Source organism: Heliangelus exortis, chromosome 18 (assembly GCF_036169615.1).
Source record: "Heliangelus exortis chromosome 18, bHelExo1.hap1, whole genome shotgun sequence".
Taxonomy (NCBI): Eukaryota; Metazoa; Chordata; class Aves; order Apodiformes; family Trochilidae; genus Heliangelus; species Heliangelus exortis.
Genome location: NC_092439.1, coordinates 2,407,947 through 2,431,519, shown reverse-complemented (window position 1 = coordinate 2,431,519; position 23,573 = coordinate 2,407,947). Strand labels below are relative to the sequence as shown.

Here is a 23,573-nt window from a genome sequence, read left to right as displayed (position 1 = left end):
TACTGGTGACTTTACCACACTAACTATGCAGTGACTTGCATCATCTTTTTTCCATCCCTGTTTTCTTTTCAGCAATAAAAATGGACAATACACAAACAATAAGCTTTAAAAGTTAACAGTGTTTAGCAATGAAACCTATAGATGTTGCAAACCAGAAATTGTTTGGGAGAAAGCCAAGTCCTAGCAGGTTCAAATGATCCCAGAGCATCCCGTCCTGCATGGAGTCATTTGCTATCCCTGATCACAATTCCTGCTCCAGCTGAAGGAGAAAATCATGAACACAACATACACCTTCCCAGCTCATTTACCTCCCAGCCAGCCCATCCCACACCTAATCCCAACTCCTTCCACTGCTGAGGACCACAAGACCAGGCCACTACCCTTCAGAAGAAGTGCAAATTCATTGTCTAAATTTCAGATTCAGTAACCACTTTATTTTTTACTTAATAATAATAATTATGATGGTCTGAAAGACACTAATGACAGAAGGTAGCACTCACAAAGGACAGTCAGCACATTGATGTGTTTCTGCAGCACAATATGCCACATTCTCCTACTAGAAGCTTTTACTTTCTTTTAAATAATTACAGCTGGAGAAGGCATTCAATCTGTCATACAAAAATGTTCAGAGGGTTTTCTGGATTCAGCTATTAAGATCAGTAAAATGGTATCTCTGGATTGAACAGCATTAATCAATGTCAAAAGAATACAGAAAGTATCTATAAAATGAGTGCCTAGTTACCTGCTCTTAATGTATGGTCATTAAGAGAACTCGTTCACTGTGGACTTTTTAGAATTGCAGAACAAAAGAGAACAAGGAATAAAGTGGGAAAGGTGAGGCAAACCTTACAGGGTGTTTTCCAGCATCACCCACAAGATGATGAAAGGGGAAAGGGGAAAGGGGAAAGGGGAAAGGGGAAAGGGGAAAGGGGAAAGGGGAAAGGGGAAAGGGGAAAGGGGAAAGGGGAAAGGGGAAAGGGGAAAGGGGAAAGGGGAAAGGGGAAAGGGGAAAGGGGAAAGGGGAAAGGGGAAAGGGGAAAGGGGAAAGGGGAAAGGGGAAAGGAGAAAGGAGAAAGGAGAAAGGAGAAAGGAGAAAGGAAAGGGAAAGGAAAGGAAAAGGAAAGGAAAAGGAAAGGAAAAGGGCCACCAAACTAGCAAACAAAAAGCTGATCTTGCCTGACATTTTGTTAACCTATTTCACAAAAGAGCCAATTTAAAACTGCAGTGTTGGTTCCTCTAGGTATATAGGGTAGGGAGCAGAAGATAAAACAGGTTTCTGATCCCATTTTATAGTTCAGGAGTAGCCCACACAAGCAGGAACAGGCTGCTGCCAGAACAGTTTTGGCAAACCATGGCATCAATGCTAATAACTAAACTGTGCTGATGAAACAACCTTGTGTTTGCTCCTATTCTGGGAACAGTTCTCTCATTTCCTTTTCCCTTTTTCCATCTCTTCATTCCCCTAAGTAAAGGATAAAGCTTTTAATCTTCTGAACAGCCACCAGTTGTCTTGAAACAGTTTTGCAAAATTATAAACCCCCAAATCAACGCTCACATGAATGACCCTACAAATTATACCAGGAAAAGGGGAAAAAAAAATCATATTTAGTTACTGGCTTTTGTAGCAAATTATTTCATAGATTACAATTCCCTTCCACAAGGGGTTTGAAACGTGGACTGCTGCATTCCTGCAGTTTATACACCAGTTGGAGTGGGTCCTAAATGAAGCATAATAAAACAAACAGCAAAATAATGAGCTTCATCAGAAGGACAAGGACAACGACTGTACATTAATACCCCTTGAAAGAAGTTTTACACTCCTATGGCTAGTTTTGCATTTAGATAAAGCAGCCAGGGAGAAATTATCTTAAATATATAGATTTTCTTTCTACAATAGATATCGATTGTAGTTAATTCAATTAAATCTACATGAAGAGCTAATTTGAGCTGGGCCTGCAAAGGCATTGTTTTGGTTTTGAGAGCCTGTTCAGATACAGTTAGCTGCAAAAATAACCTTTTGACAAGAGCTGCTGGAACACAGGAGAGCACTGAACTGATTAATGTTAGGAGTTATTTCAGCAATAAGACTGACGTGGGCAACTGATGTCCCAATCCCATTTCCCACCTTCAGGAACAGCTGAAAAGGACCATCTCAAACGCAGTCAGAGCCTGTCTTTTCCCAGTGCAAGGCCTGACCTGAAGGCTCAGGGTGTGCAGAGCACCAGAGCTGCCTCCTTTTCCCCCTGCTCTACACACACCTCGGCTGTACCTCCTGCTTGGCTGCACAGTTGCTTGGAGACAGTTGCTGTGTTACAAGTCAACTCATGGTGTAAAATAGAACTACAGGCACAGAGCTGTTTTACTCTGTGTCAAGATATGAGCTTGGACTTACTGACTGCTTAGGGCTTTCTTGCCTCACTCTTGCTGAACTTTGTCCAAAGGATTTTTCAGCTGGTTATACAGAAAAAGGGGGAAGTTGTCACACAATTTTAAGAGCTCTCAGGAGCTGATCTACATCTATCACTGATTAGATGAGGCACTTGGTCTCTTGTGAAGCCAATTCTTTACAGAAATGTTTCATTATTTTCTAGTTTCTTTGTTACTGTTCCATAGCCTGGAAACCACCAACTCAGTCCTCTTAGAACTGATGGCATGGAACAGCCACACTTCTTTTCAGACTAAGGAAACCAGAAGCCATTCAAAAAGACTGTTGATGGAATTAGAATATTTTAGTGACAGACTGTGAGTCACAAATGCATGGATCCAACCACTAATTTATTAGGTCATAGAACAGTGAAAGAATCTGATCATAACATTACAACACAGCTGGTTTATTTCAGATGTGGAATGAGTCCAAGGCTCTGATAATTATGCTGCTTCATTAAGTGGTGACCCAAGAGATAAAATGGCATTGTTTGTCCATGGCAAGGGGCCCAGGGTGCCCACAAACAAGCCAGAGGACATGAGGATGTGCTGGGCTGATACACAACATCCCATGTGAGGTTGCAGCACATCAGAAATGTGGACCTTCCTTTCCCAAATGGAATACAGATAGCAGCAGTTAAAGATAAAATTTACATCTTCCAGTTAATGGTTGAGGAAGGAAGGCAGAAGAGGAGGAAAGATGTTGGAGGCTAAGAAAGTGGCACTAATCTAAGCAAAGAAAAGCAACAAATTATAGCTGGCAAAACTGTCTGGGGCTGTATAGAGATCTCAAATAACCTGTGATGAAGGCTTTGCTAATGTGGCAGAGCTGATCAGCATAACAGCAGGGTCAGTAAACTGAATGTGTTTGCAGCCTTCTGGTTTGGTTTTTCTTCCTGGAAATTCAAGCCCATAAGCACTTTTTTCTGTGCTTATTTCCCTATATTAGAAAACACATTTATTTATGCTTTCTCTGTCCTCCTTTATCAAAATACAGTTGTCTTATCCCTAAAGCAGTGATGTGCTGTCAATATTTTAATAATGTCACCACAACTCAACCATCCCTTGGCACCAGCTCTCAGGATTGGATTGTTGTACTCTGATGGTCTGGAAATCTCTCCATGGAGAAACTGGAAAGCTTTTGGTTCACCCAAGACAAAGCCTGAAGTGCTGTATTACATTGCTACTTTCAATCTTTCACTTCTAGAAGAGAGGTAAGGATGGAGAAAAGCTGTCAGCATCAACCACTGGGGCTGCCATTCATGGGTCAGTTTTAGGCAGTCCTGCAAGGAGCAGGCAGCTGGACTCGAAGGTCCCTATGGGTCCCTTCCAAGTTGAGATAATTCTCTGATTCTACTGAGCAGGGGAGGTCACTAAGTGCTCTCTGCTCCACAAAATCCTACACATGTCTGGCTAAAATACAAAGGGGTTAATATTATTATTATTTCCCACTACTTGCATTACTCAGGAAAATCCTGGCAGGCTGCCATATAACATGAACAGCCTGGAGAGATGGCCACATATGGCAGCTGAAGCAGCTACATCCAAGCTCATGCTACCACTGGTGTTAGTAACACTGAGAGAAAATGTGCACATCTCTGAGAAGCCCAAACACCTAAGAAACATAACAGCATTTCTCACAGGCAGCTGGACTCTCATTTTCCAAAACTAGCTCCCTGAAGACAGTCTGGTTCTGAAGCCTGATTCTGACAGGGATCAGAAGTGCACCCGTTTGGGTATCTCTGCCTGAAGCACAGGGTTATCTCTGGGAACTGATAAAAGAATCAGATGGTGCAGTTGGCATTAAAATGACAAGACATGGGAGGATGAGAGTATGGATTCCACAAATTCAATCAACAGTTTTATCTTTTCAAGAAAACCTAAAAAAAAAAAGGAATTTAGACAGCAATTACTTTCACGAGATTTTTCAGAATTCCCGGATATTAGGAAGTGCTGGATTTATCCTGTTTTCCACATATAAACAATATGTTAAAGCTTTAGCTACATATTTTACTGTTAACAGATTCTTGAGATGCTTTGCCACTGTGTGTCTGCGACAAGATAAAGCTCCAAAGCATCTTACCCTGCAAAGAGCAGCATCAGAAGGACCTGACATAGTTTTTTTTATGTTTATAATTGTAATAGTTCAGTCTTGAGAGTAAACTTGGTTGTGAGACAGTTCTCTGTATGCATAGAACAATAACCCAAGTGAATCAAAATTAATTAAAATAATAACTCAAAAGAGACATTGCATCCAAAGATACTGCAGACCAATAAAAGAAGTTGCTGTGCAAACATGGTTCATTATTGAAGGCAGTGTTTCTCTATTCAGAGCCCTATGGACTAGAAATCAAAATCAGAAGGGAAGAAAACATTGTTCCCAATCTATCAAAAATGGCAATGTTTAAATATTAGAAGGGAAAAACCACAAAAACCTCAAAATCAACACACCATTGGTAGTTTTCCATGGAGACATTTTGAGGACAGAAGTCCCAGACAACTGTCAAACCAGCCAAAATGAGAAATTAGCCAATAATGCTAACAGACTCCACAAGTCTGAAAAAAGGCAGGAATAATACTGAGCTACTGCTCAGTGCCAGCACAAAACCAGAGCAAAACCTTGGTGTTAAGTACTATGTATATTGCTCCCCATTGCCAGACCATAAAACCCCAAGATCTAACAAAATGGCAATCATGAGATTTCAGTCAAATGTTGAGAACCAGAAATCCATGTATTTTTTTTCTTACTTCACAGATTTATAACACGAATATTTAAAAAAAAAAAAATTAGAAGTATCATTTTAAGATGAGTATTATAATTATGAGACAATAACAGAAAAAACTGGGGATTTAAAAATTATGAAAATATCTTGAACACTGGGAGTACAAAAATGCAAGAATTAGAAGTTCAAAAGCTGGTAGGACTGGAAACATCCAGGAAGTCATTCATGGCAACAGAACATGTCTGTTCAAAACCCCTGTGCTTGCAGAAAGTTTGAAAAATAGTCCTACCCAGGAATAGAGAAATAGTGTCTAAGATCCCAACTGTATCCATCATTTTGGAGAACATATTCTGGCTGTATTCTTTTCTCTTGATCTATAGGCCAGATATTTTAAACAAAGCTGCTCCTGCACATTAATTTAATTTATTGAAACAGTAAACTAACTGAGATGTATCTGCTCTGGATTTTAGTGAAAAAGTAGTAATATTAAAATAAATTAAAATTAAACCCAAATGCTACCTTGCATCAGCAGATGCTTAAACAACCTTCACCTCAGTTAAGTGCTGTTAGAAAACATTCCTAAGAATATATAACTTAGGGAGTGACTGCCAAGGATAAACTTTTACTACTTTTCTTTTCAATCACCATTTTCCAAAGCAGAGCCATGTGAATACACATCATGCTGGCTGAATGACAGCACAAGTTTCCTTCACCTGCTTATACATAAGCTCTTTAAACTCTGGCTGGCTTCTAGAGCAGTTTAAATCCAAATATATAACCTTTTATTGCAAGCAAAAACTGCCCTCTGATTCTGTCCTGCTGACTGAGCCACAGAACTGGTATCCCTGGAAATGGGTTCACCTGAGTTCTGAGTTCTAGTATCTTCCTTCATCGAGTTTTCTCTACTTCTCTGCTGTAAATAAAGAGAATTTTCTAAAATGTGGATTTGCACAATCACCCCAATTTAAAAGTCAATACTTAGAATGGGTTCATTCAGCTGGCAAAAACTGTTCTCATGTCAGTGATCTGGTGTTTATTATGAGGAACTGCTGGAAATTCTCTGGGTGGATAATTGCCTAGCAGCATCACTTTTGCATGTAAGATCTTCACTAAAAAAAAGTGAAAATGAGCAACCTGTACACCTCATTATGAAACAGTCTTTACAAAAAATATTCTAACATTTTAATTGGATGAATGACATTCATTTGTAAAATAAAAGCAGCAAAACAGAGTATATAAAACTACTTATAATGGCAAATATTCTAATAAAAAAAGAGGCAAGGGGATGGTCAAATAGTAATCTAGCAATTAGATAAGGGTTAGTATGCAAATTTAATGTATTAAAAATTCCTTATAAAGTTAGAAAGACAACAATAATCCTGTTTCCAAGAGGTACTCTTGATGAGCTTACAGCAGTGTCACATACTGTGGCTGCTCACGTTCTCAGTGTCCCAAACCCTTTCTGTTTTCTACTGCTAAATTCAAGAATTTATCACCTACCTAAGCCTTTCAGAGGTGGAAAAAAAAATAATACCTAAACAGCCATTCTATCTATTAATTAACATTAATAAACATTAATTAAATTCATCCATTAAAGCAGCTGAAACCCAAACCCTGGGATCAGGCAGCTACAAACAATACAGAATGCAGGAGCTCTGCCTCACAGAACTCTGAAGTGCTGCAAGTTATCCCAGATCTATCCCAAATTACCAGAGCTGCCAAATAGAGGCATCTTGTCTCAATACTGAGGTTCTCACACCTTTACAGGTGGAACAAGACTTACCTAGAGAAAACTACCTCAATGAATATGGTCTGCAAGCACAGCAGAGCACAGCAATGCACCTGTGGGAGACTCAACAGGTAAAGTTCCAGCACCCAGAGCTGGGCCCACACCATTAGAAGCAAGGACTAAAGAACTGAACAGCTCTTCTGACATGTTTTGTATGGGACAGGAAGGAGAAATGGAAAAATGCTGCAGAAAATGAGACCTGGGAATGAATAATCCCAGTCTTTGATTCTTGGAGAGCAGATACCTTCACATTTCCAACTCTGAAGAAAAAATAATTTGTCAGGTGTAATCTTGATTTCAATTAAAGTATCTCAAATAGGTTCTAAAAATGCTCAGGGAATGATGGAAACTAAATATCTACTCACAAACAAAACACATCTTAAAACCAATTGCCAAGCTGTAAAAGCCAGCTCGGTATCAGGCACAGCCAAGAGAGTAAATTTAGTGTAAAAAACTAACAAGAAACATTAAAAAAGTGCTTACAATAAATTCTGAGCTGGTCATTTAAAAACAGATCTCTCTTTAATTCAGCAGCTTAAGTGAGTCAGAACAACCCTCAGTGTAAATAAACAAACAAATGCACTGTTAACAACTTACAAGGCTGTCAGCAATGCCTTCTGTCCCACACAAATCCCTGAAAGTGCTGAAAAGCCAAGCCACAGGTGGATCCATTAAAAGCACTGGCACTTGTTCAAAACCTGCCAGAAGAATAATTCTAAAAGGAAGAATTACAATAAAAACACTAGAGAGAGTTATATTTGGAATTTAAAAGAGAATAAATAAAAAAGAAGAAAAAATCTCTTTGAGTCTCCAGTTTATATTTCTTTAAAAGAAACCACAACATGGTTCAGTCAGGACTTTGCTATTTGCCTCCTAGAGGATGACTCCTAAATGAACAGAACAGAAGCTGAGTTCTGGGGTTTTCATTTGCTTTTCCAGATCTGGAGATGATAGCAAAGACATATTTCTGTAGTTTGAGACCATGAATGAAGTTTTTTCTTCAGAAAACTACACAATTTTGGGTGAGGGATAGGTAGGAAGAGAGGGTAAGGTTACTGCTTATGAAGTATGTGATTATCAGCTGTCAAACAACTTCCTTCTAAATCATGGACAGACTTGTGATTCCTGAAACACAACTACCAGGTGATCTTAGCATCATGCAAACTGATTGCCTGTCTCAGAATGAGAAAAAGAAAACTGGCAATAAATAAATTTAAACAACATGTACACACACGTCTGACTCCACAGTATTTCTCCTGCTTGTAAGATCCATAAACAAAAAATCAAACCAAAACCAAAACAAAAATAAAAAAGGGAATAAAGGTTTAAAAAAAAAATAAATTCTAGGATTAGGTTAAACTGCAGCATGCAACAAAAGGAACTTGTCAGTTAATTCCTCACTATTTTAAAAAATTCATCTGTTTCCCTTCACCTGTAATTTTGGAGGTTGGTAGCACCACACCACACTTAAAACAATTTGTATTTTCTCCCCCAAAATACCGGGCACAAGAACTGTTTTTCACATCGTTCCATTCCAGCAGCCAGGTTTCCATAGTATCAAGAGACTAAAAAAAGTCAACAGGCTTCAGAGAAACTAATTTTAATGTAATGTCTTCTGAAAATCTCCAAAGTATATCTTAAAAATGGCATTTTTTCCATGGTTTTATTAGTCTTAATACCCACCCTCAACAGCTAATAGTTAGAAATGGAAGAGTTGTATTATTCTTGTACTATTTGGACAGAGGACAGACAGACACCTGCAAGAGTGGAGATTGTCCATAGCTGTGCTTTATGCCAAGCACTGGCTGGCCAAGATGGATGGATGCCACTGGATGGCTTCTAGGTGGCCAAGAAATGGATATTTTTAATAAGCAACAGAATTTTTTAAAAATTTGCTATTTTTAGAGGATTTTGTAGTAGGAAGTCAGGGAAATATTAGCTTTCATGTTCACAAGAAGTCAAAAAGCTCCCCATGGATTGCTCCACACCCCACACAGTCCCATGAGCTTCAGCAGAATTTCTCAGAACTGAAATTTTAGCAAACTTCTCCTTAAAATACTGTGGCATCTAAGGTAAAATGCCTTAAAACTGATAATGGAGAGCTGAATAGTCACAGAGCTAATTCTGACTGCTGCTGCCTTTATCCCCCCCCAAAATTCCTTCCAGATCTTCCTCTCAAAGAAGAATAAAAATCAGTTCCCAGGATCAAATAAGTGCTTGTTACATTTTGGGGAATTTGGGAATTTGGATATATGCAACCATCTTCTCTTGCACCTTGGGATTCCAAGCCCAGCATACACCTCATGTAGAATCAAGGCTAAAGGGAAACACTTCCCAGTTTTGCTCACAGCCTGGTTTTCTGTGTCTGACAACAACAAAGTGATTTCATTTTTATCTGCTTTTCAGTCTTTTTTTAAAGCATATTATTTGCTTAGGCATGAATAGCTGAGCTCTTGTAAGAATGCTTTTTTTGTCTGCCCATTTCTATCTCTGCTGAAAAGGTAACAGTCCTATTAATGTATTTTTAGAATTAAAGAAGGCTGGTCCATCTTTTTTATGAACACACTGAGCTCATCTGGAATACCATCACTTCCTACAGGCTAGAAGCTGAATTTAAACAGATAAAAAGAACAAGACAAAATAGTTGTCATTTTTCTACGCTGCTTTTATGCAGATCCAAAGCACTTTGAAGGCACAATAATTTCATCCAGCTGCCATCCCCCACTAAAAACATACATTAAGATAAAGAAACCCAAAAAACTCCAAATATTCATTCATTGAATTTAAGTGGAAAGAAAGCAAAATACTTTTTGCATCAAGTGAAAATTCAGCCTGCTTGGTCAGAGACTGTGCAGATGGACCAGACTGCTCAAAACCTCTGCTACACCTGCTCTTCCTCCAAGACTCCATTGTTGTCCCACTTTTCCAGCACATCTGGAGTTACACTTAAACAGAAGAATTTCACAACCAAAATAAGAAGGAAGTTTCCTTTGGGCTCTGACAACTTTCATTTTAAGAAGTCTCCAGGGTACACTTGTGGTTAAGACCATTTAAAGATGTCACCAAGAGGATGGTGACTAACATGGAAAATGAAATTATCTTTTTACTCTAACAGTTGGTTGAATCAAATTAAATATCAATTAAATAGATAGATTTAAAAATACTGGTGCTCAGTTCAGAGGACCAAGATCTGCTGAGCCTCAGACTTGCAGGTCAGGGCAGTCACCATGCACCTACACACAGCCTCTCAGAGACAGGTGCTGAAATGTGGCAGCAACGTTGCAGTTTTGGTTCATCTCTCATTGTTAAAAAGATGCAAGAAAATTGTTTGTAGAGTTGAACCAAAACCCCAACCAAATGCTGTCTAGGAACAGAAGAGCTGGGAGCCTGGCTGCTCTCCTGCTGCCTGAGCAGGGATGGGAGAAGCAGCCAAATTGGCAACAAAAAACTCCTTGTGCAACAGAGTGAAGAGTGGACCTTATCCTCTGCTCCACAAAAGAGCTTAGTGTAAGAATATTATCTTTTTTCTTTCTTCCTCCTACCCACAATATTAGTGAGGTTCTTACTAAACATTTCATCAAGCTGGTGGCCACACTTTTGGGAGGCTATGGGCAAACTTGCAGAAAACAACTGCAAAAAATTCCATTGTGATAATCTGTGTTATTACAAAGACACCAACAAAGCCTCTGTTTGATTCTGAGACAGAAAAAAATATAATCCTCATGTAGCTGCCTGGAAAAAAATTAAGTTCAGATTTATATCTCATGGAAGAAACTAGTGAGGTTCACTCTAGAAATAAGAGAAAACTCAGACACAGTGTAATTAATGAAGATTACCTAAGGATGGGAAGGTTTTTCTATTGCTAAAAGGATTTAAAATCAGTAACAGGTAGATTTGTAAGCCAAATAATTCATCCAGCTATTGACTGAAAATACTAGACAATATACTGCTATACTTGCCAAAAATATTCATCATGACTATAGTTTAAGTTACAGCAATGAAGTTAAAAGCTTACTTTCCAGATCAGTTGTGAAGTTTGTAAAAAGAGATTCCTGGAATAAACCAAAAATCTTACCTGTTGCTAAATACAAATCAGAAGTTACTCTTGTGTGTATCCATGTATTTAGTTTTTTTAAAAATCCTCTTACTTTAAATGTTTCCCTAGGTGCTTATTGCTATTCCTTGCATACAGAGGTAAAATATCTTTATCTAACACAAGGATCAAATAATTCTGCTTATAAATGTCAGTTTTCCACCAAACACTACTTAAAGAAAACTTTGTACCAGTAAATTCTGTAGGCTACTGAGGATAAGAAATACAAGCAGTTATGCTCCATACCAGTTTGCAGGTTTTAGTACAAGTACTAAAAATGATGAAATTTCTCCTTTACCATCTCTGGTTTTGATCCTCAAATTAAGCCTTGAATTTATTTCTTTATTTAATAGATAATACACCAGTTTTCTCTAGTTTACATTTTAACTGGAATGTAAATAAGCAGCCATCCTATGCTGAAGACAATAACATTTCAATTCTTCTGGTAAAATAAGTGATTTTATGGCACAATAATCCAAGTTGAAAAGCCTCATTTAGAGAACAAATGCATTATTCTGGCAAAGTATTGCAGCATTATCTTCACTTTCTAAGGATTGATATTACTACATTATTGTTTGATATGAGATATGCTCTGTGGCAGATAAAAATCCCCACAGATCAAATCATGCAACACCTGCAAAACAGCTGAAAAACTCATGGGTAAAGCAATACCAAATAGTTAATAATCCACTGTGATTTTAATGTAGTAAGATCATCTATTATCCATTATACCAAAAAAACCCCACAAAAGACTATTCTGAGTTAAAAACCCTCTTCCACTTTATAGATCTCTGTATTTAGAAAAGGTTACACCATAAAAGCAACTCTCAAAAGAAAAAACAACCCCAAAAGCCCAGGAATTCATTAAGTCACATTGTAAGGCAGCACTCTCAACAACAGCAATCAATAATGGTTCCTCTACGTGTGCTTTGTTTGACTGAGACACTAAAAAAAGGTAAGGAAGGGTTAGGGACCCAGACTACTCATAAATAAAAGGTTTAGAATCAGAATTGATCCTTTGCTTTCTTGAAAACATTTCAAGTAACAAACCAAATTAGCTTATGGTTTGATTTTTTCCTGACCAAGCCTTTACAAAGTTGATGTGTGCTACAGAAATCCAGAGACTGCTGAATTCACAATCACCTACAATGGCTTTAGCATTGATGTATTCATTAATGATGGTTGTGGGGTTTTTTTTTTTAATCCCCTTCTAAGGGAAACTGAATTTTTAGGCTGGACAGCACTTGCACTAAAATGTTGCTTTACTTTTATTTGTCTTTTAAATTGGGCAGATACCATGATTCAAGAAAACACACATCAAAAAATGTGAAAAATAGTGGATAGGGCAAGCCATGCAATCTGTATCAGTTACTACAACCAAATTATAACCCTAGTCCATTTCTGATTGTTTGTCAAAGCTAAGAAAAAATCATGTGAATCTGTAACTGGGGAATTGCTGATGAAAGCACACATCTAATGTCAGCTGTCTTGAGCTGTTTCAGCTCTACAAATGCCCATGTGCTTTTCCAGTGTGCTTTTCCAACATATTTTACTTGTGCCCTCTCCAGAAACACAATTTTTATCTCAGTAAATATGACTGGGTTTGAAGCATGGAGAAACCCCACATATTGTTAGAAAATTCAGTGAAGAGTCCCAGAACACTATTTCACAGGCAAGTTTAAGGTCCATCTCTGGAGTCTCATTAAGAACATACAGTTGGACACATCAGTAGCATGCAGCTTTTCAGAAAAACTGCAAACTTGATAAAAAACTCAGCCAAATGAAACTATGTCAGCCCTGTTCCAGTCAATACCTATTCTGTTTGCTTTGTAGAAAAGCAAGACAACAGCTTTTCTACCTTTTCTGCATGGATCTTTTATTTCTTCTGCTAAACACCCCTCACCTTCAATGCTCAGCTATTTCAATATGCTCAGTGATTGTTGCTCAAGTTTTGCCCCCTTCAGACAATCCAGAAACCATAATTCCACACAAATAAATGACTTCTATTCCCCTACCCTCATGATCTTTCCTGCTTCCCAGAAAAATGATCCTTCAACCTGTCCAACCTGTGTTTCCATAGTGAGGAGTAAGGGAAAAGGTTCCCCTTTTCTCCACGACCCAGAGCCACTGGACCTCTTCAAGCAGGAGTGAAACATCTGCTCTCCCTTGCATTTTTGCCCTCTGCCAAACTGGACTCTTCCTTCCCTAAAGCCTGATCCCTGCAGCAAATGTTATAAATGGGATTAATTAGGATCCTAGTTGCCCAGTAACTCTTTTATTATTCATGTGACATTTATGATAAATGCATTATATTACTTAGAAATGGTTGAGGTGGCACTTAGACACAGCAGCATAAACTTCAGAAGCAGGGGAGAAGTCATTTAACAGTAAGACAGAGTGACTACACCATTGTGATAACCACTTGCTGCAATGGAAATAGGCAGTTCATGGAGTTAAATCTAGAGTATATTTAACTCTTGTCACTTCAACCTGAGAAATAAAGTAGCCTGACCTTGCTAGAAGTGCAGGTGGACCAGTAAATATCTGCCAAGATGGCTTTCTACAGCTAGAATATTGTGCACTGCACACGTAGCTTGTAAAATAGAAAAAAAAAAAATAATCAGCCCTTTCCTTTCCCTAATATAGAAGCCTTCAACAACAGCAAAGTTGTGATTTCTCAGGATTACCAAATCCTCATAATTAAGTTACAAAATTCAGAGCAGAATAACCCCGATGAGCACAAGTCACAGAAAAATGGATTTAATCTGCATGTAACGACTGCTGCTTTCACAATTAATTACAAATATGCTGAAGTGTGTAGAGTATGCATTAATGTCCTGATTCAGCAGTGGATGTGCATGTTTAACTGCTCTTCTCAGCTAATGCTAGGAGTAAATTGGACAATTAATTATAACGTTTCTTTCATTTGCCAGAAAACCAGTAAAGCATTGTACAGAATCAGTTATCCCAGACTTCTTCCATCCCCTCAGAGATCTTAAAAAGCATCCATAGGCAGAGATGGAACTCTCTAATCCTCTCCATTTAATTGCCCATTATTCACCATCAAATCTCTGAAACAGCCAATACAGACTCTTCACACTTCCTATCCTTGTGAAAAGCCTAACAAGAAATCAAGTTCTAAAAATAAAAGCAATGCTTAAAAAACCTCCACCTATCATCAATACTCATAGTTTTGAAAGCATCCTTGCACACAGGGTGTACCAGCACAATTTGTAAGCTATTGTTTAACAGTTTGCTAAATGCTTATTCTTAAATAAACCAGCAGTAAGAGAAATGTACTTTGAAGGCACGGCTAAAAATGCTTATCTGTTCCTTTTCAAGTCTGTAAAGCCTGTTCTTTCATTGCTACAATGTGAAGAAGTGGTGCAACTATTTAAATCCAATCACCATGGAAGCTCAATGCTCCCAACAAATAAAAGCTGCATATTATATCCTCTCCCGCAAGTAAAGGTCAGCTCTGCAGAAATAAATGTAGCATCAGTAAATACTTTAACAAAACACATATCTGCCTGAAGAAAAAGAAAAAAAATTAAAAAAAAAAATCAATAGATCTTGCAGACAAGGCCCAGTCAATGCATTCTGAAAGACCTCTTTTTAAATACCTGGTTTCACAGAACCACAGTATTGCTTTGTTGGTCATGAAAAGGTTGTGGGGGGAAAAGGAAAAAAATCCCAAATAATGATTTTCTTTCAAGCAGCCTAGTAACACAAAAAAGGAGTACCAACTATTTCAACAAAGCCTAAAATATCAACCAAAAATCCTCCAAAATATAAAATGTGAAGACATACTTGGCATGAATGAAGAGAGCATTGAAAGAAACCCTTTTTATAAAGTAATTAAATTGCAATCATATCCATTGCTTATTTTTTGTGTGACTGTAGCTACAGTGCACTGTTGGAAATATTTAATTTCAAGCCAAATTAATTTGCTTTATTTTCCATGGATTCTAAACAGCACTAGACCACTGGTATTTCTGAGTGCAGAAAAAGTCACTAATTTTGGTCACTCTGTCAAAATATTTGGGAGACCACAGAACTGGCAGCCTACAGTAAATATTGAAGTTAATCTGATTTCGAATTTAGTAATGAAAAAAAGAACAGAAACTCCAAAATTCCTCTGATTGTGCATTCCCAACAACAAACAGAACAATCAGCAAATTCCCAGCCAACCTGAACATTGGTTTTTTTAACAGCTTTCCCTAAACACTGCGGGAGGTTTGAGAAGAGATCAAGTGAAGCACATTATTGGTATTGGTTCCCTGAACTTGCTGTTCAGAAGCACCACATGTTTCTTCCCAAGTAAATTCTACAAAGGGAACATCATTTTTTCCCCACCAGGGTACAGCAAATCAAACTGCAGGATCTCCTACCTCGATCAAAAAGTCTCCAGTTCTCAGCCCAGCTTGCCATGCTACTCCCCCTTCGTCCACCGATTCCAAGTACTGCAAAGCAGGAAAGGCTGGAGTTGGGGTGAATTCTTCAATTGGTGTGTCAGCTTTAAAAATAAATACCACATTAAAAAAAAAAAAAAAAGAACGTTATGGTGTGCTTGCAAAGACTACTTGGCTACAGGCCTATTATTGGCCATTCAAACTGATGGCTAAAAAATGGTGGGTGCTAAAAGTCAGAGGACCCTGCCTCAGAGGGGAGCAAGATGCTGGGAACAGAGTGCAACCTCTCTCTGCCATAGCAATCCACAGGTCTTCAGTTCAGAGAGAAAAATTCATGCTTTTTTACTGACACAAACCAAATCAAGCTGTATGAGGCAATAGCTGGATTCTGAGTATTTCAGGATATTCAGTATTAGTTCAAGTAACCCTTTTGTATGCCCAGCAAAATGCTTGTAACTCTGGCAACATCCAACGAAAAAGGAATTAGGAACTGCAGCCAGCAAAGAGCATCTGGCCAGTTTGTGGGGCTGGGGTGGGTGGGAAAGGATGAAAAAAGATTAAACTGAATTTTTGGTCTAGATTTAGAAGTATATTACAAAGAAGATAATGGAGGAAATCACTTTTTTGGAAAGGAGGCACAGGATGACCTCTTAAGAGACCTCTCTCTCTCTCTCTGTCACGTACACATACACCCAAAAAAGTCCTTGGCTCTTTCACCTGAGGTGCCCTCACTGTTACTGAGAAAATCTGGGGACATTTGTTGGGCTTACACAGGGGGAGTAACCTCTGCTTGATGCACAGGCAACTCATGCCAGTGGGTGAGCTATAAGGTTGCACTACTGGCTTTGCTACTGCAAGTCCAAAAATTTGTATTTAGCTAAAATTAGAAAAGCTTTTCCAGCACTGAAAATCTATTGTGGCACTGGACTAGGGGTAGGGGAACAGGGAGAGCAAAAATGATGTCCCAAGAATGAAGATATGAAATTAATTTTCATGCTCAGGCAAGGCAAGGGAGAACCCATGTAAAATGAGGGGGAGCAAGAGATGGGACATACCATTGTATATATATATATATATATTTGATTTTTTTTAATACAAGAAGTGCAAACTGGACTGAAAGTTAAAAAGCAAAGCATTAAATAGAATGCTTTTTTTAACTCTTAAGAATGCCATCATTATAGATTTTAGTTGACAGAAAAGTAACATGCAGTTTAACATATGAACAGCTTCTAAAATGAGCACACTACAGGCCATGCAACATACGTGCAGCTTCTGAAGATATAAAAAAAGATCATATTTTCATACTAAAACTGCACCAATGTCACCTTGCAGAAGATCCACACCTATTTTAAACAAAACATCACTCTCTTGTCTATTTCTATTCATAGACCTATTTAAATAGACTGACATTTGAAATAAAGAAGCAGGTTTTATAAGGAAAGCAGGTTTCCCACAGTTAGGTAAACTGCATAACGAAACAGATTAATGGCAAAATATTACAGATACCAACACAATAAAAATCCAGACAAAACTTTCCCCCCCCCCAACAATTATAAAGTGCTTTTCCTATGTAAAAACACAAACTGCTTCAGACAGAAGCCACTAAAATCCGTCTGAGTAGTACAGCATACAGAGAATCCTGTTGTCTAGCAACCAAGTGCACCAAGAATAATTCCTGCTTATATTCAGAGATGTATAAAATTTCTTCATGCCAGAGCACATCACGCACACACATCCACACAGAAGCACATACCTTTTGCCCCTCTGAGCACAAATCCAAATCCTTCATTGTCTTTTTTCTGCAGGACCACTGCCTTTTCTTCTATTATGCAGTCACTGTAGAGAGAATTCCGAGGATAGCGACCATTATTACATCCCTTCATCACCACTGTAGTAGCTGCTCCTCCAGTGTGCAGGTTCATCATCATCACAGCCCGTTAATCAAATAATATTGCAGTAACCAAGCATGGGAAAATATAGAATAAATAGCAGCGAGGGGAAGACAAAGGCTGAGCTTAATGATAAAAGAGAACATGACAAAGCAACTTAAAAGGAATAAAAAAGGCAGAGAGGAAAAAGAAAGAAGAAGAAATCATGCATGGTGGTTTGTGTTCTATATGAATGACTGAATGAACATGTGATCATGTAATCTGTGGGCTAGCTAGGACTCTAAAAGGAAAAAAAGTAAGTGAACTGAACGACAGTATCAGTAATAAACTCCTCAATCGTGGATGTACCAGATGCATCTTCTAGTGAAGCCAAAATGAAACCAACCAGAAGAAAAATGAGGCAGCATTTTAAATTTAAAGATAATAAATTATGATTTTCTAGTAGCTAACTAAAAGGCACAAATATATTCTGAAAGCTATGCCTTGCATCAAAAGCCCTTTTTCAATCCTATTGAATGTTGCATGCTGCAAGAATCCCACATGATCATCTGACAGCCTACAATGCTAACAACGTGCAGCTGCCTTGGCGTCATCAAGCACAAATTTCCACAGCATCAAGAATCTGCATAATTGAAATAGTAACAAGGCATGCACAATCAGGAAAACACATTTCTAAGGAATATTTCCCCTCTTCTGATAAACAATTAATGTTATAAAAGAAGGAGACAGCGTAAAGGACTATTTATGTAAGCAGTATGCCCTTAAAGAGAAAGTAGCCTCAGGAATCTTGCTGTTGCTGGCTAAGAAAAAGTAGATGGTAGATGAAGAAAATGCATAAGATCCACACTGAAATGGGACTTTTCATATACAGGGAATGATCTGTGAATGCCTTAAGTTGCTTGGTGTCTTTGATTAAACGTTAGGTTACTAAAAATAAAGTAAAAAAAAAAAAAAAAAAAAAAAAAGCAAGCAAAAAAAAAAGCAGCTTTTGAACACGCTTGTAGATTTAAAACCATCACACAGCAGAACAGAAGCTGCAAGACATTCTTCTAAATAAAACCAGTGTCAGGGGTTAAGTATGCATGAATTGGAAGCACTGAAACCATGCTGTGAGGCTGCCTTTAAAATACCTACAAAACTCTTCAGGATAGGAAGAACTATGAGCAAGTTTTCTTCTCTTTTCCTGTTTTACTCCCCAGACATTGGTACCCCTGGGCTTGTGCAGAATCTCAGCACTAAAGCACTCACCCCAGAACCAAACCAGATCTGCTTCAGTGCCATTATTCATCCAGAAGGGGAGGAGGAAGCCAATTAAAGAAAAATTGGTGTGACCTTTCCATTGAAAGCTCTGAACAAAGACAAGGATGATGATATCAGGACACCAATGGCCAGCCTCCAAACTCCAAATCTTTCATGTGTCACCAACTATCCGTCTGGTGACTTTCCAGCTCCAGCTGATGGATGCAACTTCATGTTCCTGCTAAAGTGATGGTGTAATCCTGTCTTCCCAAGTACAGATTATTTAAACATCAGACAGAACTTAAAACTACCACAATGGTGACTTTCTGAGCAACAGAACATCTCCAAAAGTATCAACAGCTTTCCAATACTGTCTCCCAACTTTTATTTACTGTATAATTCAGACATTACCTTCCCTCACAATCAATATGCCTGCTCTGAAGAGGATACAATAAGAAAATGTCTATTTCTTGAGAAAGCCAAACACACTCCTGTTCAGGGGTATCAGGCTGGGATGGAATATGAAGCCCTGAGAGCCCACACTGCAGAGCTGAAGCCCCCCATAGTTATCCTGATGTTACAGAAACTGACTGAACCTCCAAGCCTCCTGGCTTATCTTCTTCATTCCACCACTTCCAATTTTGAGTTGAGGCTCCACACTTCTCACTGAAGAATCAACAGTGAAGCTGCCTCCAGTATTTTCCTTAATACAGGGTCAAATCAATAAAGCCCATTTCCTTCAAACTGCCTTGTAAAAAATCAAAAGCTTAATGGAAGGTAGAAGGCTGCTGCTGAGAACCTAAACACACAAAGTGTTTCATCCCTCCTCTCCCCTACCCAAATCCCACTCTTATCAAAGTTCACCAGTATAAAGAACTCAGAAGCCTCTTGGCTAGCACCTCATCAAACTGTGTTCTGATTCTTTCCTTTTGTTGACAAAAGGACAAATTCACAACCTAAGTCCTTAAAAAAACTGAAGACTCAAGTTCCAAAAGTGGGAAAGCTCGAGATTGTTTTACCTGATCAACATTAGGCATTGACACCTCTAAAAAAAAAAACATTTAGGGCTCTTTCACAGTCACCTCATGAAAAAAAAGGCATTTACAAGTTAGGCTGTTTTCATCCTAATGTAGAGATCTGTAACTGTTCAGATTATATGCAGGAGAACCACCAAGGATTTTATTTTCATATACAGCCCGTTTATTGCATAAACTACCCAGTTTTGTGCTTCATTTTAAACTTCGAAAATGGTACCATGAAATTACCAAAATTTTACAAAGTTCTGTGTTTTACAAGCAGGGGGGGGAAAGGGAAGGGGAGAGAAACGCAGTCTGAATTTTTAAGAACACAGTGTACAAACTGATTATTACTTGACAAAATACAGCTTACTAATACCCTGCTACAGTCATCTCCTACATAAGGAAAACTCCATCATAGCCTGCAAAGCAAAAATGTAGGTTCGAAAAAATAATTGCTTCTCATTTATGTGCTAGGAGAAGGGGAACTGCAATAATCTTATGGTCTGAGCAGTCTAAAGTTGTTCAAAGCAATCACAGAAAGCAAACTAATTTTCTACACAAAGCCCAGTGCTGCAGAGCTAAGAAGTAGCAGCAGGGAAAGGAAATAAAACAAACGTGCACACACAAATGAACAGAACTTGCAACCTCCACACCCTTTCTTTCTCCCAGCAAACTCACTTTGCATCCCAGAGAGAAGGGAGAAGTTACACCTCTGCCAACCTGCAGTATTGCTTTTTATTTGCTTTGCCATCACAGGGTTCTCTTATCTCTGTGTGAGACTGGACCCATTCCCTGAAGACAAGCTGAAGGTCTGTTCACAGTCTACCTGGTCTTGGCAGGCAAAGTGGTGCCAAATGTAAAAGTAGGTCAAAATTTCTCACAGTGAGCCTTCCTGGCAGCATTTCTTTGATCCTGAAGGTGTTGTAAATATTTAACACCAGAATACATACAGGGTATGGCTACCCACTGCCACAAGTGAAGGTGACATTACATTGCAAGCCTGTTCAGAAGTCTGAGCTCAAGCAAAAGGATGAGGCATTTCTACACACAGGCTTTTAATAGAGTGTACAGCTCTCCATGAGGCTGAAGAGTTCCTGCTATCTGTGATAAGCCAAATTTTAATGGGTAAAATCCTTTAAGTCCATTTCTGTCCTGTCTCAAACTGAAATTAAAGGGTGTCCATTTCAGAGACGAGCTTTCAGAATATTACTAGTTCCATATTGTGGTAATAAAAAGAGTAATTTTAAAATCAATAGCTCATTACTTAAATAAGGGACACATTACTTTGACTTTGAGCTGTGCAAGTCCAGGATTCATTGCATAAAAAGTTAAATGCAAAATATATCCTACAAGCATGAAGTACAATCAAATATAGAAACTTCAGGTCAAAAAAAGTCAATCTAAAAATCACTTATGCTTTATCCAGAGACTACATATTAGAAAATACACTTGTTTGTCTGTTCATGTAGCTTCTTAAAAACTCTCAGGCTCAGGACTCGTGCAGAGGTGTTAGAATTTCTGTAATTTTACAGACTTAGCAATGGAGAAGGGATTTACCCACAGCCAGACCACCCCTGAGATCTGAACTCAGCACCTTTAAGTACAACACAACCACCATTTGTGTAGACTTCTCAAGACAGCAAGAATTTCTACATTGCTAACAGCACATTAAGACACAACTTGAGGAAGTAATGTCCTTCATCAAGACCTTTATGAAGAAAAATAAGGTTGAAGTACAGGTTTCCAATGGAGGCAAACCCATAAAACCTATCTCCAATTTCACAACTAAAATAACTATGCCATATCCTAAAGCATGGCTTACTCCAGAAGTTAAAATACTAAATTACAGAGGTGGAAACTATCAGGACCACAGAGTATGGTTTGTTTCCATTGCATGTATCATTGCTGATTTCCATCTGAAAACCACCACAGAGAGAACATTTCACTGCAAATTATCATCATTACCTGGGGACAAAAGCAGCTGCTTGGTATTTTGTCAACCTCTACCAAAGGCAGAGGAAAATTGCATCCCCTAGAAATATAATCCAATATAAACTTTTTCACATTTAACCAACTGGACTAAAACCTGCCAAAGCAGCAAAGTTACCCAACAGCCCCATGTGAGAGTCAAACAAGCAGAGTTACAACCCAAGGAGTTGCCTTCTCAGCCCACAAACCCCTCAGTCAGATGGTTTGGTTTGCCCTGTCCCTGAGTGAGCCATTACTCTCTCCAGGTTCACTTCTTCCAGCTGGCCAAGTAAATCCAAATCTTTTCATTAAAACTTATGGCCTCTCCTCAGTCCTCTTGCAATTTCAATCTTATTGAAAAATCCCCTGAATTCCCAGCTGGCTACGTGTTAGGAAGATCAATCGACAGCCCAACAATAAAGGAAATGCCTTTTTTATACTTTGCCAGATGCAATAAAACAATATCTAAACTATTCCAGAAATTTATATGCAAGGTCTAAAAGCACTCAGTGCCTTCCAGGCTAAGACAGTTAATTTATGGTGGTTACATGTAAGTCCATAGAAGAACATTTTGGAGATCTGCTGAACACGAGCTCTTCACTCTATGTTCCAACTGTATATTCCTTTTAAAAGCACATAAGGAATGTTCTCTCCAGATAATTCCCTGATTTGGGAAGTTACCTGTTCTGATACCAGCTAAAATGGGCATGATGTCTACAGCAATTTTTTTTCTAAGATACAACACACTTTTAGTGGAAAAAATGCTCCTGTTATTTCTGGAAGGGGTCAACCTTACTATTTATAATAATTTACTGTAATGACTCCCAGAAAATTGCCCAATCCTTGTAATTAAGGCCTTCAAGATTAATGAAGACTCTGTATGTAATTGCTCAAGTTTCCCAGGCATTGATCATTCAGCTCTAGGTCTTCTAGAAGAATTTTGACAGCTCCTGTGTATCATGTAGAACAGAAATCACTTGAACAAGAGATATTAGCTGCACCAGTGAGCATGGTTCTTTGCAATAGCACAGAGAAAAAAAATACACTGATGGTCCCTACTTAACTCCCTTATAGCCCAAACTGAATTATTAAGATGTAGTTAACCATACATTCAAATCTCTAACACAGTTCTCAAAATACTTTTTAATGTCTTGGAAATAGTTACACTGGAGAAGAAACATCATTTCACCAGGTACTCACAATGATAAAGACTCTAAGTCACTTTGCTGTTTCATTAAAATAGAATTAAAATACCAGGGCTGTGTATGGACATTCAGCATGGAATAAAATGTTTGTAGCACCTATGGATTCCAGCTTCACAGGGGCTCTCAGAGAAACTGCAGCATCCAATGACAGTAATAATAATAATAATAATAACAATACCTTTAAGTATTTTACTAGCACTTCCAGGAGCTGGTTGGGTGTCAATGCCTTAATGGCATAGCTGGCACTCATGTGAAAAAAAATAAAGAAGGTAAAAAAGCCCAAAGCCACCACCCTGGCATTACTGTCCTCTTTGGCTTTGTAATTTGTGGCAAATCACTTCAAATTGTAATAGAAAGAATAACAATTTCTCTAATTTCTCCTCAGCCAGCATTTCCTCCATGGCTGAATGGCCAACTTGGCACAGGCAGGGGTCTTCCTCAGCTGCCTCTGTTCAAGCCAACTAAAGGAATGGGAAAAGAAGAGGGAATTCTTCAGTAATAAACCTTTATACTTCCTATATCCATAGATTTGTCTTTCAGTGTCAGTGCTGATTCTAGAGTTGAGTAAACACCATGCAGAGATCTTTGCTCATGAGAAAAGCAAAGCTGTGTGTTTGCTATTGAAATTAATGTTGATGGGAAAGGTATTTGTGAAACTGTAACATGCCATAAAAGACAACTGGATGTTTTCTGATTCCTCTATTGCACAGGTCTGTGCTGCATGGTGAGGAAATCACAGACTACAATAAAACCTGGCAGGGGATTTGACTTGTATTTAGAAAGGTGTTTCATTCACACCTTTGCACAAGTAA

The 23,573-nt window shown here is 38.4% G+C and overlaps 1 protein-coding gene across 3 annotated transcripts in view; it reads right to left on the bottom strand.

Annotated features, from left to right (window-relative positions):
* SHANK2 (SH3 and multiple ankyrin repeat domains 2) overlaps window positions 1–23,573 on the bottom strand; it is a 279,149-nt gene that overhangs the window by 90,934 nt on the left and 164,642 nt on the right. For all 3 annotated transcript variants that reach the window (XM_071762128.1, XM_071762127.1, XM_071762126.1), the window contains 2 exons: window positions 17,195–17,277; window positions 15,421–15,545 (listed from right to left, as the gene is read on the bottom strand). In XM_071762128.1, the coding sequence (XP_071618229.1) occupies window positions 15,421–15,545; window positions 17,195–17,277 (208 nt within the window). The remainder of the gene's footprint in view (window positions 1–15,420; window positions 15,546–17,194; window positions 17,278–23,573) is intronic.